The following is a 16,036-nucleotide window of genomic DNA, read 5'->3' as shown; positions in this document are numbered from 1 at the left end:
CGTCCGGGTCTTCGGCGGCAGGTCCTTCACTCCATCTCTTCCTCTTTGGTGGCACTTCAGTGGCAGCTCAATCAGGTTTTCCTTTTTTTTTTTTCCTTCGCCGCTTGGGGCAGCAAAAAAGCTGGAGCCAGCCCTGAACTGCAATCTGAACCATAAATAGTAGTAATAGTAATAACTACACACCTGAAGTCTTTAAATCGTGATTTGAAGACTTCAGTTACTCAGCCAGAGGTTATGGGTCTATGGGTCAGGAATGGTTGGGCAAGGTTCTGTGGCCTGCAATTTACAGGAGGTCAGACTACTAGATGATCATGATGGTTCCTTCTGGCATTAAAGTCTATGAGTCTATTACAGCCTGATAAAAAAGAGCCTGTGGGCCCAGTTCTGCTCCACTGAAGTCAGAGGGAACTTCACTGGGAGTAAGAGCAAGCCCTGTGGTGGTAAGAACGCTTTGTCAAGTGGCAATTATGAAATTTGGTCCCCAAATATTGGAATTATTGGTTATTTAGAAGAGGCCCTGGCCAGGGCAGACCCTGGGGGATTCTCTAACCTTTGTCAGTTGACAGCAGTCCCTAAAGAACTGTCTGCCGAGTGAGGATAGTCATAGTACAACATTCAGGCCACCTCTTTATTCTTCCTTGCCCTCAACAGACTCTTCACTATTACCACTATTACCCCCGCACTGTAGTAAAGGCTGAAAGGGAGGTGGGTATAGGAGCTGGTTACACTGATTGTACAACTAATAGTTGACTCCCTAACACTGGGGCAATTCCTATTAGGGAAGATAGGCTACTAACATTCAGGTGACATTTGCAGGCGACATTTGCTAGAGTTGTACAACAGGGATGGAGCAGAAGAAAGAATCTGCCTAATTTATATCACTGTAGGCTGTCCCAGTTTAATTATCTAAAAGGCTGGTAAATCAGTAATTATACCTAGATACAATGGTGATGGGTGTGGCATAAGAACCAGAATAGAATAGGATAGATACTACAAAGATTGGTGCTTTAGATAAACTGATTGAAACAAACAAACCAACCCTGAACTGCTCTTAACAACAGTTGTAGTTTTTGGAAACAATAGATAACCTGTAGTATGTACAAGAAATGTTTACTTTTGTATGAAAAGTTTACAATAAACTTTTAATTCTATCTCCAAAAATATATTCTTTAATAACTGATTGAAAGAACTATTTCAGTTTACATTCAGTGGAAACATTACTTATTATATCATGTAATTTTGCATACTCAAGCCAATATTGATAGATGCACATTCACTAGGCTTTAGGACATCTTTTTTTATAACCCATGCAACCTAAGGGTATGTCTACATCAGGGGTTGGCAACCTTTCAGAAGTGGTGTGCCGAGTCTTCATTTATTCACTCTAATTTAAGGTTTTGCGTGCCAGTAATACATTAAAGGTTTTAGAAGGTCTCTTTCTATAAGTCTATAATATATAACTAAACTATTGTTGTATGTAAAGTAAATAAGTTTTTTTAAATGTTTAAGAAGCTTCATTTAAAACTAAATTAAAATGCAGGGCCCCCCGGACTGGTGGCCAGGACCTGGGCAGTGTGAGTGCCACTGAAAATCAGCTCGTGTGCCATCTTCGACACACGTGCCATAGGTTGCCTACCCCTGATCTACATCATGGTATTGCAGCAATGCCACTGTAATCCATAGTGTATATGTTTTCTGCAACAATGGAAAGGATATTTCTGTCAAAGTAAGTAATCCACTTCCCTGAGTGATGGTAGCTAGGTCAACAGAATAATTTTTCCCTCAATTTAGCCATTTCTACACCAGGGGTTAGGTCACCTTAACTACGGTACTCCAGAGTGTGATTTTTTCATACCTCTGAATGATATAACTAGGTAAATCTAAATTTTAACTGTAGACCAGGTCTCAGATAGGCAATTGCATAATAAGCTACACCATGTAAATTCTCTATTACATATCCCTGTGCAACCTCCTGAGTAGATTATTCAAATTATGCAGCAGTGTGTATTTGTAGATTAGAGAATAGACTCAAATTTTAACTATTTGACCATCTGGGGCTAGTATCACAAAATTTCCACTGAACTGGCATGGGAAAATAGACAGCTACTTAGCTACTGTATTAGCATATTTTAATTTGCTGGTGACATGAATCGCTATAAAAGAATTATAAGTATATTCTCATCTTAAAACATTGTAAAAGATACATGTAAATACTTACATTTTGGAATCAGAATATACCAAGTAAAAAGCAACTTTTATTGAAGGAGGCAAGGATGAAAAGAAATGCTTCTATAACTATTATTGTAATTCTAATACAATTGGACTTACAAGGGGAAAAAACTTGTGTCACCTAGTGGTGAATCAGGCCCCAGGATTTCACCTTCTTTGTTCATAGCTTTTAGAACAACTGTGCTAAACCACTTAATCTCTTCGATTATCTTTCATATTTCTTCATTGGCATCAGCTCAAATGACACCTATACTAAATTCAAAATCCAAATCCAAGGCTGTTCAGCTGTGAGCTCTATGCTTTTACAAAACAAGTCCTAAATTTTTTCATAGGCATAGAAAACATAAAATTCACCTAAAGTGGCACCAGTTTCCTGCCCATAGTGGCTCACACTGACTATTAATGCTTCTGTTTAACTTGAACCACTGGTAGCAAAGGTGGGGTTTTTTTTGGGGGTTTTTTTTTTTTGGCAAAAAAGCCTGATACAGGCACCTACAAACGCTGCTTCTACCTGTGAAGAAGCGAATCTGAAATGGTGATAGATCACTTGCTTAATGTAATAATAGTTTTTGTATTCATATACTATCTATCTGCACATGTAAATCCCCAAAGCACTTTACAAATATTTATTAAGCCAAACTTTGGTTCTCACTTTTTGGCTATGATCAAGTAGAATTAAACCTCACAATGGTTTTAGGAGGTATGTATTATCCTCATTTTATAGATGGATAAACTGAGGCAGAGAGAGTTTAAGTGACAACCAAAGTGGCACAAGAAATTAGGGGCAAATCTAGAAGTAGTATCTAAGAGTCTTGACTCTCTGTTCCCTAGTCTAACTACTAGACACACTCCATCTGCAGACTCTCAGGCTCAGAATCTCAAAGATATTTACGTGCCTAGTTCCCATTGATTTCAATAGGAGTTAGGTGCCTAAATACCGATGAGGATCTGGACTTACTCTGAATTTATCAATATAAGATTGAAATATTAAAAAGCCAGACTTCATTAATTAAAAAGAACAGTTCCAGCTACCAACGAATGTAAATACATTTCATACCTCCTTCATATGTTTGAATCTGACTCTCATTTTCACTAAGGCCACTGCTCTTACTTTCACTGCAAAAAGAGGCCTTAATGTAGATATAAATTACATTTACATGTACTACTGCCAGAGCAATGTTAGGGGGCTTTGGGTCTTATCTGCAAACAAAAGTTGTACCATTTTAACTAAATTAGTTTAGAAATGTTCGTCATTAAAATGCCCCATATTGATTTGACAAGTCAGTAATTAACTGACTTAAGCTAAACTAAAATAATGCATTCAAACCAATTTAAGAGTACCCACATTCCCAAGAACACCATAATAATTGGCACTAGTTGGAATCCTTATAGGGCTCCTTATTAGCTGCCTCATCTGAATGAATGGGTGTGGAAATGTAATGACATCTCAAACTAGTAGTTCTGGTTGCTCCAGAACAGGCATGTTGGCAGGGAAATGTGCACGACAGTTACCTGTGTTGTAACTATCAATACCTTTCACCTCCATGCCTATCAACCCAGGCAAGCATCATGCAGCGGAATTGTGTCATGGTCAGGAAGGATGGAGAAATCCTACAGTGGGTGACAGGTCACCTGTGCAAGAGCTGCATGATTGGGGTTGTCAAGGAGTCTGCTGAGACAACCCCCCCACATTCAGTGAGTGGATTTGCATAGTTGCAGTCCCACTGGCTATGCCACACGTAGCAGGTGGCCATCAATGGGATTTGCCCTCTAGCAAGGAGTGAGAAAGCATATCCCTTCTGTGGGTGACTGAGCTGGGCAAGGGTGGATATAGCCTCCTGATTCAATGTGTGCCCCATCCTGTAGTAAAGGGGAAAGAGAGAAAACCTACAGAAGTATCCTCTGCACCTTTAATCCCAGCCTGGTACAGAGAGAAAGGGGTCAGGGTTGGACAACAAGCCCTCTACTGCAAGGCAGAGCTGGGCTTGGATCCTGCTACCAGGCTTTGCTACCTGGCACACAGGGTTGGAGCAGATCACCACTTGGGTTTGGCACCCTGCGTTTCATGATTTCCATGGGTGCACATGAACCCATGCTAAAGCCAGTCCTGGAGCTGAGCAATCTTGAGCAGTTTCCCCTAATGGGAGCATAGAACTCTGGGGTTTGCTTTGAATTTGTGGGGGTCAGGGACTGTCTCCCTTGTTTGTACAGCAAGCAGCACCCAGGCTTGAGCTGTGACCCGGTACTTCAATACAAAGCTTAGAGGTTTTTAAGGCCCAGCTTGACAAAGCCTTGGCTGGGATGATTTAGTTGGAACTGGTCCTGCTTTGAGCAGGGGGTTGGACTCAATGACCTCCTGAGGTCCCTTCCAACCCTGAGATTCTATGATTCTAATGCTATAATAGCTGGGTCAAACCAGCGGCAAAGCTCAAAGGCAGTTGGCTGGGTGTTGCACAGCAGCTTCCCAGCCAGCCGAGACACTGCAGCCCAGGGGTGCGTACCCGGCCGGCACCAGGGCCGAGCCCCGACCCCCGTGCGCTACCTATGACAGAGCCGCTGCTGCCTCGGCTAAAGCAGCCGGGAGCCGGCGCAGAAGAGGCAGGCGGGAGCCCGGTTGCCTAGAAATCACCGCCAGGGAGCGCGGGCCGGCCGGCGGGTGGGGCGAGGCTGGCGTGGGGGCGGGCTTAAGGCGGGTAGCGGCAGGCGGGGCGGGCTCAGGCCTGGGCTGCACCGGGGAGGCCGCGCCCGCCCGCCCGCTGCGGGAGGAGGAGTTGTCCGTTAATAGAGCTGGGGACTGCGGTGGGGGCGCTACAGCCGGGGAGCCCAGCCCGGCAGCTGGCGGAGATGGCGGCGGAAGCAGCTGCGGGGCCGCAGCAGGAGCTGGATAACGTGAGCACCGGGGGGGCAGCCCGGCAATGAGGGCTCTGCCCGGCCGGCGCAGCACGCGGGGGTCCCCAGGGCTCGCGGCTGTGCGATGTGCTGCGGGGGGTTGGGCCCCCGGGCTCGGGTGGCAGCCCCCTAGAGCGCGCTGTGGAGTCCTCCGTTCCGCAAATGCAGGCTTGGCGGCAATCGGTAGAGTCCCTGGGTCATGAGGAGGGAGGTTCACAGCGCAGATCCAAGTTTTCACTTTTGGCTGCGCCTCCCCTGCCTCTTAGGAGCGGGGGCACGTGGATCGGGACTCCTGCACGGGAAGTCATGGGGCTGGGTCCTCGCTTGGCCAGCCCTGCACAGATTTCTCATCATGTGACATGTACCTCAGTTTCCCCAACTGCACAGTCAGACTAATGATTCTACTCTTGTAAAAGTGCTCTGGAGGCTTTTTAAAAAAGCAGGCAAGAAGTGTCTATAACAAACTAGCATCCAGCAGCTAATCTTACTGTTGGTGGTTTACTCTTCCCCTCACTCCCCCTGCCCTGGTTTTTTAACTATTAGTTATTTTTAAATAACTTAAGAAATCTTCCTTACAAGGTAGGTCCAACGGCATACAAGTAACTTACACCTTCAAACTGTATTTTTAAACTGATGTGTTGGAAAACAAAAGGCAGCCTGAATTTTTGTTTATTAGAAAACCAAACAGATTTATTATATATACAAATTATAACAAAGTTTATTCAACAGAGGAGTTTTGTCTTTGTGGTTTTGTGTAGCTTCTCAGTTTTCAGAACGCTATATGGATGGGCTGAAGAGGCCTGTGGGGATGGATGCTAGTGGGGAACTCCCATAGTGAATTGAAATACATGTGGAGGTGTGAGTCAACAGGATTGAGAGTAGCTAAAAGATAATTGTAGGTGGAATCAAATGGGCTTTTGTAGGAAGGAGTTGTTATGTTAAACTCCAAAACTAAACAATTTAAAACTCTTTCTGAAAAGGCTTTTAGGAAAGAGGCTTTTTATTTATGTTCCTACATAATCTCTTCCTGTTTCGTTTGGGCTCTAATACGGAACACTATTTGCTTTTTTTGGTAAGCATGTAAAATACTGACTGCTATTTTGATGCATGACTGATTTTTCAAACAACATCACTTGTAGGATACCACTTTTGTGTGTGTGTGTGTGTGTGTGTCTTTGTATATGAAAGACAAAGATACATCACAGAAACAACTTTGCTGCATAAATTTAAGTAACAGCCCCAACCCCCACCCAAATTTTATCTATAGCAGTGGTCCCCAACCTTTTTCGTCTGGCGAGCACCAGACGAAGGACCATGGCGGTGGTCGAGTATCCGCCGAAATGCCGCCGAAATTCGGCAGCATTGCGGCAGTCATGCCTCTGGATGACGTCGCTTGTCGGCAGCAAGCAGCATCATCCAGAGGCGTCGCTGCCGAATTTCGGTGGATGCTTGACCGCTGGTCAGGACGTAGGCGCATTTAGATGCCCCCGTGGTGCCCGTTGTCACCGTGTTGGGGACCCGTGATCTATAGTACCAACCTTGGTAATGCTGCTTCCTTAAGAAGGACGTGGAGGAAGTAGAATGGCCATGAAACTTAAGTTCTCTATTTAATACACAAAAGACTCTGACCTTAAAATATATAAGCTGTTGATACAGTACAGTGCCCTTCGAGACCAGGACCCCGGCCTTCCACGATGCCTGAGCTCAAAAGGTAGACAAATATGCTCCTTTAGCTGAAACCTGGAGAGCTAAGGGTTACCAGCTCCAGACACCTGCACCGATTGTCAGAGCTTTAGGCTCATGGGACCCCAGTAATGAGCGAGTGCTGAGAGAATGTGGAATCGGTCAACACTCGGCTCAGCTGATGCAGCAACTCATAGTGTCGGACGCAGTCAGGTGGTCAAGGGACATCTACATAGAACAAATCACTGGACATCAGCAATACCAGGAGGGATGAGCTGGAGTGCCAATGAGAAGTGCAGTCAGGAAAGTAACCAATACTTTCCTCATGTACTGTATTTTCTAAATAGACGACCAACCTAATCCTCAATTACTGAGGGACAATCTCCATTAATTGATATATTTTGCTTTCCACAACCAAATCTCTGTACAACTTTTCATGAGTGATGTACCCAAATATTCAGATTCTAATATCTAAATTGTATTGTTAAATCTAGTCACCTAAATTTGGGTGATTGCTGATTATGTACTCTTATGTATCATATGACTTTTAAAAACTAACTTTATATGTGGATAATATAAGCACTATACCCAGATGTACAGACACTCTTCCCAACCTATATATTATAATAATTTTTTTAACATTAGCTTTAATAAAATTTTAAAATCTGTGCATTTGGCTACCCAGATGCACAATCTCTACAAACAAAATGTAGATAACTTCTGATTCTGGCATGGAAATGTGGCTAGAGGGTTTTGGAAGCTGGGGATCTATGGTGTGAGAGTAACTAGAATTAGTATAAAGAGATGTTTTTGTACTCTTGAAACCATAACTGCAGTAGCAAGCCACAAATGTGACTTCCCTGCATCTTTCTCCTCCTGAGGGTGCGCCCCCACCCCCTTGCTTTGACCTAGAAAGCCCAGGCCTCAATAAGTGAACTGTACTGTAATGATACCTGTTCTGACAGATCACTTGTCAATTAATTCTCATGCCATCAGGGTATCTTAGAAGCCATCAGATTTAGCCATTCATGTAAAACCTAAGAGTACTATGCTGACTACAATAGCAAAGAGTAATGTCTGAAAACAGACTTGTCATGGGTTAGTAGTGCTGGTAAGAGGGGGAAGTGTAGGTATTTTTTGCTGTTCACATGAAACTTGCAAAATTACACCCACATCTTGTACTCTTCAGTCAGTTGAAGGTGAATATTCACACTTCTGATTTCATTTGTATTATAGTAACATGGGAGCACCGTGTTAGTGCTTTTTATTTGACGGAATGAGAGGCTAGGAAACAGGATGGTAGCTGGAAAGATCTTCAGAGTTGAGTATTGGTGTCTTGAAATATAGTGTGACCAATGCTCATTTTTCATACAGTTTGATTGATGTGCTTCTCTGAAGGAGCATTGACTATTTGTTCTTCACTGGTTTTTGCCAGCTGGGAGATGCATAAATCAGTTCAACAGGTTGAGGCTTTAATACTCTCTTCTCCTCCCCCCTCTCCCCGCCCCTCGGCTTCTTTATCTTCAGCATGTGGGACAAACTCAGTTAGGAATACTTGTTAGGATGGCATTTTCTATCCCAGTTGGCTCTCTATCTGCTTCACTGACCATATCAATGAGGTATGTTACCCAAGCATCAGCCACAGTGAGAGAGGTTATGGGTTGACTTAGCGAGTTGACCAAGGAATATAGCTCTGCTTGTTGTGATTCTGCCATGTTAATTGCAGAGGCTAGTTTTGCCTCCTTTAAGGCAGTGATGCAGTCATGTAAGTGTCTGCACTATTGGCAGAAGACTTCAGAGTTTTGTGTGGGGGTTTTCTTTCCTTTGCCCCAATGGCTTTCTAAACTACTTACTCTGCACTTCATCTCCCACAGGTCATCTGTGAACCTTGGTGATTTTCTTGGTTGATGTGGAGGGCTTGGGGTGAAGGTATCTGGATTAGCTTATTGTAACTTGGCCTTATATTTAGATGATGGCCTTATATCTAGAGTTGAAAACCTAGGGGGTTCTGGAATCTTTAGGGCTTTGGTTGCTCACTGTCCTGATAGGATGGATTTTAACACTGCCTGGATGAGATGTGATGGGTCAGGTTACTGGGCCCAAGAAATCTGTGGGATTCTGGTACCATGTTGGGCTGCAGCTCCTAGGCCTTCCTGGAAGGTGACATGGTTTCCATCTGAAGGTCTGTTCACCCCTAGAAGTGCTAGGTTCCTGTTATGTCACTTCATAGCATATGTATGCACTCAAATCTCTTCTGTAGCAGAAATGGGGAAGGGGACCAGGACTGCTTCTCTGTATTTTATTTGATATTTAACATGACAGACTTCTAGTGTGGACAAGGCATGACATTCTATTAACTTATCATAGGATGAGCATGCTAAAATGCAAATTCTAACCTCATCCAAAGTAGACAAGCTTCGTATATGGCAGCAGGCTACTTTGCTTTTCACTATTCCCTGAGCTGGAAGCAGTAAAGTTACCTCTTGTGGTGGTGGTCTTTTCCGTGGTTGAGATTTCAGTGTGAAGAGGTGTTCCGCTGCTTCTTAAATGTGGAGGTGTCAGAAGTCTCAATTACACTCAAATATTTGAAAAGTATTTTGAAGACTAAAGGCCCTCAATAGCAGTACAGCCATTCTAGAACTAGCCAAATGGCATGATATCTGCCATGTCAGTTAATGACCTAATGATTAGTTTAAATTACTTTATTCCGTGTTCTCCCAGAAAGTTAAAGCTGCTTGAAATTTTGTGGTACAAGAAGATGGCCTGCCTTGGAAACACACATTGAAAGATTAATGTGGGAAAATTAATCTGAAACTCATGATTAAATTTCAGGGTTCCTTGGAGATAACGCAGAGCACAGAAGATGATCCTCTACTCGATGCACCACTTCTTCCACCTCATGCATTACATTCCCAATTGAGACCGAGATTCCATGCTATTCCTACAGTCTTGGTTGCCAATTTTCTATTGCTTATACATGTAAGTTTGAGGAAGAATCATCAGAATTTTTTTTTAATTAACTTGGATATGAGGAGATAATGGGAAATTCTGGTTCTCCAGCTGTGATGTATTGGATCTAAAGCAGGGATTGTGGGGATGGAGAGAAGTAACTTGTGTTGCATATTCCTCTTACCTTGTATTTTAAACATTCCATCCCAACACTACAAGCTTCTCACTCACATGGATATGGCAAGTAATTTCTAATCTAGTCAGATAAGAAGTAATTTAGCTTGAGTGTGTTGGATAATGTCAGTGCTACAAAATGACATTTAAATTAGGATGTTGCCTCAGGACCAAGAAAACATTGCTGTACTTAAACTTGTTTAGAGTTGATTTAAAAGATTTAGTAATGTTAAACACTAATCCAATCTAAAATTTTGACTTGCTTCTTAGTTAGTTCTAGTAAATTTAGCCTTGTCTGTACTCAGCTACTTCTAGTGCCTGATAAAGATTCCTGAGTTGTTGTCCTAGCCCACCTTCCATCTGCTCAGGTTAGGAAAAAAGTCTTAGGCCTCATCTGTAAGGAAACTTGGACTGATGTAACTATATCAGTGAGTTTAACAGAATTTGGGTAGATCTAATGTGTACAATGCATTAATGTCATATCCCTTTTTTTGTTTGTTTTAAAGGCTCAGTCTACATATCAACTAAACCAGTTTCCTAAAATGGACTTCGCTAGATTTGAGCAACCCCCTTGTGTGGAGACTCTTAAACCAATTTAAGAGTGCATAATGTCAATTTAGAAATCAATGTAGTTGGCGTAACTTCTGTATGTAGACAAGCCCTAAACTCCCTGCATGTTGGTAACTAGAAACATTTAAAATATGGCTTCTCTCTGACAAGCTTTAGCTGGTGTTCTCAAGCACAGCTCCATCTGAATTTTTCTCACCATCCCTTTCTCACACCATCCAGATACTTATTACTTGGGACAGAGGGGTCTTCTCAACCTGGAGGGAGAATGGCAGGAACCTACCTAGGTTGGCAAGGGTTTGGGGGAAAATGGTGGCAACCAAATGAGTGTCTTACGGATCATATCATCGAGGCAGGAGGGAATAGGGAACATTCATTCCCCAGTAACTTGTACATGTAGCTCTTAAACTGCTAAGTTTGGGGAGCAGAGAAGGCTGGGGAGCAGGAGGGAGGGAAAAGGAAGGAACACTCAATCACCTGGTTGTCTGAGGGAGTCCTGCTACTCCAAACCAGATGTCCAGAATGCTTTACCTCCTGTCAAACTCAAAGTCCTCTTGAAATCAATTTTCACAAATTTGCATGCTTAAAACCTCAGATTTACTCCCTTTGCAACCTTCTTTTTGCTTTCCAGAGACTCCAGCTCCATTCTCACCTATGTATCCATAAGCATTTAACTTTCCTTTACCTCAAAACTGAACCTTTACTGAGTACGTCAAATTGATTGGTTGACCTTTTGGAATATTGATCTATCTATTTCACTCCATTACCATATTATCCAAGTGTGATGGGTTAAATCACAGAAACCCCCTTGGGAGCTGCCACCTGATGTGCTAAGACTACCTCTGCTCCTGCCTTCCCTGCTAGCTCGAGACCCCAGCACCCTGTCTTGCTGAGCCAGACACTCCCGTCTGCTCCAACAAAGACCCAGGGTCTGAATTACTTGCCCCAAAGCTGCAGGTTTGTCTGAAAGCAGCTCACAGAAGTGTGCTCATCTTTAGCACTCAGATGCCCAACTCCTAATGGGGTCTAAACCCAAATAAATCCGTTTTACCCTGTATAACGCTTATGCAGGGTAAACTCATAAATTGTTCACCCTCTATAACACTGATAGAGAGATCCGCATAGCTCTTTGCCCTCCCCCCCCAGGTATTAATACATAATCTGAGTTAACTAATAAGTAAAAAGTGATTTTATTAAATACAGAAAGTAGGATTTAAGTGGTTCCAAGTAGTAACAGACAGAACAAAGTAAGTCACCAAACAAAATAAAATAAAATGTGCAAATCTATGTCTAATCAAACTGAATACAGATCATCTCACGCTCAGAGATGCTTCAGTAAGTTTTTTTTCCCTCAGACTGGACACCTCCCAGGCCTGGGCACAATTCTTTCCCCCGGTACAGCTCTTGTTCCAGCTCAGGTGGTAGCTAGAGGATTCTTCATGATGGCTCTCCTCTTTGTTCTGTTCCACCCCTTTATATATCTTTTGCATAAGGCAGGAATCCTTTGTGTGTCTCTTTGAGTTTCCACCACCCCTCACTGGAAAAGCACCAGGTTAAAGATGGATTCCAGTTCATGTGAGATGATCACATGTCACTGTAAGACCCTAAGACTTCATTCCTCCCAGCCTGACTCACAGGAAGGCTTGCTTGCAAACAGAGCCCTAGTCAATTGTCCTGGTTGATGGGAGCCATTAAGATTCCAAACCACCATTAATGGCCCACACTTTGCATAATTACAATAGGCCCTCAGAGTTCTATTTCATATTTCTAGTCCCAGATACAAGGGCAGTACATTTATACAAATAGGATGATCACACTCAGATTATAAGCTTTGTAATGATACCTTACAAGAGACCTTTTGCATGAAGCATATTCCAGTTACATTACATTCACTCATTACCATATTTTTATAAAACCATATAGACTGTACAACGTCACACCAAGCACTTAACAATTTTTAATGCATTTGTCCTTGCAGCATTCTTGGGAGATAGAGAAGTGCTATTATCCCCTTCTTTCTCACAGATGGGGAACTGAGCCACAGAGAGACTTTGCAAAGCTCACACAGGAAGTTTGTGGCACAGTAGGGAATCAAACCCAGATCTCCCAAGTCTCATTACCATAAACATTAGGCCATCCTTCCCTCTCCAGTCAATTCTGAGGATGTACACACTGCATAATATTTGCTCAGTTTCCATCCTAATCCTGGTAATTTAAAATAAACGTACCTATAGTTCCATGTTGGAATACCTGAGAAACAGCAAAGGTATTAAAAATACCACTTAAGTAACTGGACAAAATAAAAATGAGTGGCATTCTAAATTACATGACTAGTGGACAAGACACTGGGCTGGAAGATGGAAAATCTGAATTTTATTCACGGCTTTCACACTGACAGGCTGTGTGACCTTGGGTAAATCACTTAATCTTTTCTATGTGCTTTTTAAATCTGTAAAATGGCAATGAAACTTTTTAGTATTCTGAAGTGTAAGGATGAATTTGGAAATGGAAGGATGAAGAGCTATGAGTATTGGTAATTATTATAATGGTAGTTTAGTGCCATAACTAACTTTCTCAAACAGATGCAGGGTGAGAAGTCATATCCACTCTCCAGCCAGAAATTGTTTTTATGTCTGATCTCCATTACAAGGGGTTCTTTTAATGAGTGGATCCAGTTCAAGTGTTGTATAAAACAAAGTGTTGTCCAGAATTAATTACCTGGATTAAGGTAGTAGAGATGTAGTTATTGGACACTTCTTAATTAAATATCCCAGAAAAAAATAGCTAGCTGTTGTATCTCCCTCATGATTTCTAAACTGAAATCACTTGGATTATAAACTTAAATTAACTCTTGGCACCATCTCTTAGAAAAATGGGAATCCTTAACTGAGAGTTTTTTGGTGAGGAGGAAGACTAAACTACATGTTAAATCCACATGCTTTTAAATGTCAAAAATTTGCAGAAGTCTGTCCTGTTAGTTCTCTGTCTAGAATGCATGAGCTTATACTGTGGAGAATTATTGTAACAGGATATGGAAGATATAAATCATAGGAGGAGGGGAAAAATGTAAGGCATTTACTTTCTTCCCTACAAACTTAAGATCACTCTGAAGTGGACCTACTATTAAATGGCAGCTTAGTATTATAAGTACTTGTGGATAAAGGTTTGGAGAGCTTGGAGTCCAATTTTGTGTGTGTTTGGTCTCCTCAGAATTTAAAATACTCTTGTTCAGGATTTTAGTAGATCAGGGAGGCTTAGAATCAAAACCTCTGTCACTTTTTTTTTTTTTTTTTTTTTTGGTTTTTAATTGTGTAGACTTGTTTTGTAGGTACCTGGTATATACTGTATAAACTAAAAACAAACCAACCTCGTTATCTCACAGGATGATTATATTTGAGCACTCTTATGGGATTGTGGTCCCTTCTGCTACAACTAGTTTACTGTTGACTGTGACAATCCCATAAGAGGATAAGGCAGTAGAATAATAATTTAAATGCCTCCTTTTAACTAGTCTTTTTTTTTTTAAAGCCACTATACCTATCCTCTTCAGCTTCGTGAAAAAGCCTGAGTCACCAACTTAGTCTGCAAAAAACATCTTGTAGACAATACAAGGAAGTATGTTTGACTAAAAAGCTGTGTCCTCTTATCTGATTCTTCATCCACTCAAGGCCTTGGTCCACTAAGCTGCTTTCTGGTGGCTTTTTGCTTTTTAAAAAATGGCACTAACAACAGGACTGGAAGTTGGTGGTTACCTACAGATCAGCTGTCATGACCTGATTACATTCAATATGGGCAACCAGAGGACAGTCCCAAACAGTAATGTGTACTTGGTGTTCCAAAAGGGCTAGTTTCCCAAAGCTGAGGAAAATTATGAGCAACGCTGATTGGGAGGAAAAAATTAGAAAAATGGGAGAGTCCTTTGAGTTTATTAGGTGGCCAGAAAGCCACAGCTTCACAAAGAGGACAGCTTGGCTAAAAGTACATCCTGGTGCAGTGAAGGCAGCAATTATAAATTACAAAAGCAATATAGCATACGTAAAGAGAAATAGATAGTAGTTGACATAAAGTAGAAATCATGAAATGTATAAGATAAGGGACGCTAAAGACCTCTGGGGAAAATCCATCGTTGGTAAAGCGGAGGACAATAAGTATCAAAGAATCATAGAATTCGAGATCAGAAGGGACCATTATGATCATCTAGTCTGACCTCCTGCAAGATGCAGGCCACATAAGCCGATCCACCCACTCCTTAAGCAAGCGACCCCTGCCCCATGCTTCGGAGGAAGGCGAAAAACCTCCAGGGCCACTGCCAATCTACCCTGGAGGAAAATTCCTTCCCGACCCCAAATATGGCGGTCAGCTGAACCCCGAGCATGAGGGCAAGACTCTCCAGCCATACCCTCTGGAAAAAGGCTAACAATATCCTATCATTGACCCATTGTACTAATTACCAGTGTGGCACTTAATTGACCTATTGACTAAGCCCGTTATCCTATCATACCATCTCCTCCATAAACTTATCTAGCTTAATCTTAAAGTCATGGAGGTCCTTCGCCCCCACTGTTTCCTTTGGTAGGCTGTTCCAGAATTGCACTCCTCTGATGGTTAGAAACCTTCGTCTAATTTCAAGCCTAAATTTCCTGACTGACAATTTATATCCATTTGTCCTCGTGTCCACATTAGCACTGAGCTGAAATAATTCCTCTCCTTCCCTGGTGTTTATCCCTCTGATATATTTAAAGAGTGCAATCATATCTCCTCTTATCCTTCTTTTGGTTAAGGAAAACAAACCAAGCTCCTCAAGTCTCCTTTCATACGACAGGCTTTCCATTCCTCGGATCATTCTAGTAGCCCTTCTTTGTACCCGTTCCAGTTTGAATTCATCCTTCTTAAACATGGGAGACCAAAACTGCACACAATACTCCAAATGAGGTCTCACCAACGCCTTATATAACGGGACTAGCACCTCCTTATCCCTACTAGAAATACCTCGCCTAATGCATCCCAAGACCGCATTAGCTTTTTTAACGGCCACATCACATTGCCTACTCATAGTCATCCTACGATCAACCAGGACTCCTAGGTCCTTCTCCTCTTCCGTTACTTCCAACTGGTGCGTCCCCAGCTTATAACTAAAGTTCTTGTTAGTCATCCCTAAATGCATAACCTTACACTTCTCACTATTGAATTTCATCTTGTTACTAATATTCCAGTTTACAAGGTCATCCAAATCTCCCTGGAGGATATCCCTATCCTTTTCCGAATTTGCAATACCTCCCAACTTGGTGTCATCCGCAAACTTTATCAGCCCACTCCTACTCTTGGTTCCGAGGTCAGCGATAAATAGATTGAATAAAATCGGACCCAAAACCGAACCTTGAGGAACTCCACTGGTAACCCCCCTCCAACCCGACAGTTCCCCCTTCAATACGACCCTCTGCAGTCTCCCCTTTAACCAGCTCCTTATCCACCTCTGGATTTTCATTTCGATCCCCATCTTTTCCAATTTAACCAGTAATTCCTCATGCGGTACCGTATCAAACGC

General features: G+C 42.3%; 1 protein-coding gene across 1 annotated transcript in view; it reads left to right on the top strand.

Moving 5' to 3' along the window:
* Nucleotides 1-4,928: 4,928 nt before the first annotated feature.
* The window catches only part of TMEM192 (transmembrane protein 192), a 44,264-nt gene continuing 33,156 nt past the window's right edge, over nucleotides 4,929-16,036 (top strand). The window contains exons 1-2 of the mRNA XM_039539595.1: nucleotides 4,929-5,118; nucleotides 9,634-9,780. Of these exons, the coding sequence (XP_039395529.1) occupies nucleotides 5,074-5,118; nucleotides 9,634-9,780 (192 nt within the window). The 5' untranslated portion in view covers nucleotides 4,929-5,073. The remainder of the gene's footprint in view (nucleotides 5,119-9,633; nucleotides 9,781-16,036) is intronic.

Source organism: Mauremys reevesii, linkage group 5, assembly GCF_016161935.1.
Source record: "Mauremys reevesii isolate NIE-2019 linkage group 5, ASM1616193v1, whole genome shotgun sequence".
In the NCBI taxonomy this organism is placed as follows: Eukaryota; Metazoa; Chordata; order Testudines; family Geoemydidae; genus Mauremys; species Mauremys reevesii.
The sequence above is the reverse complement of the archived record's forward strand: the minus strand, read 5'-3'. Positions and strand labels throughout refer to the sequence as shown.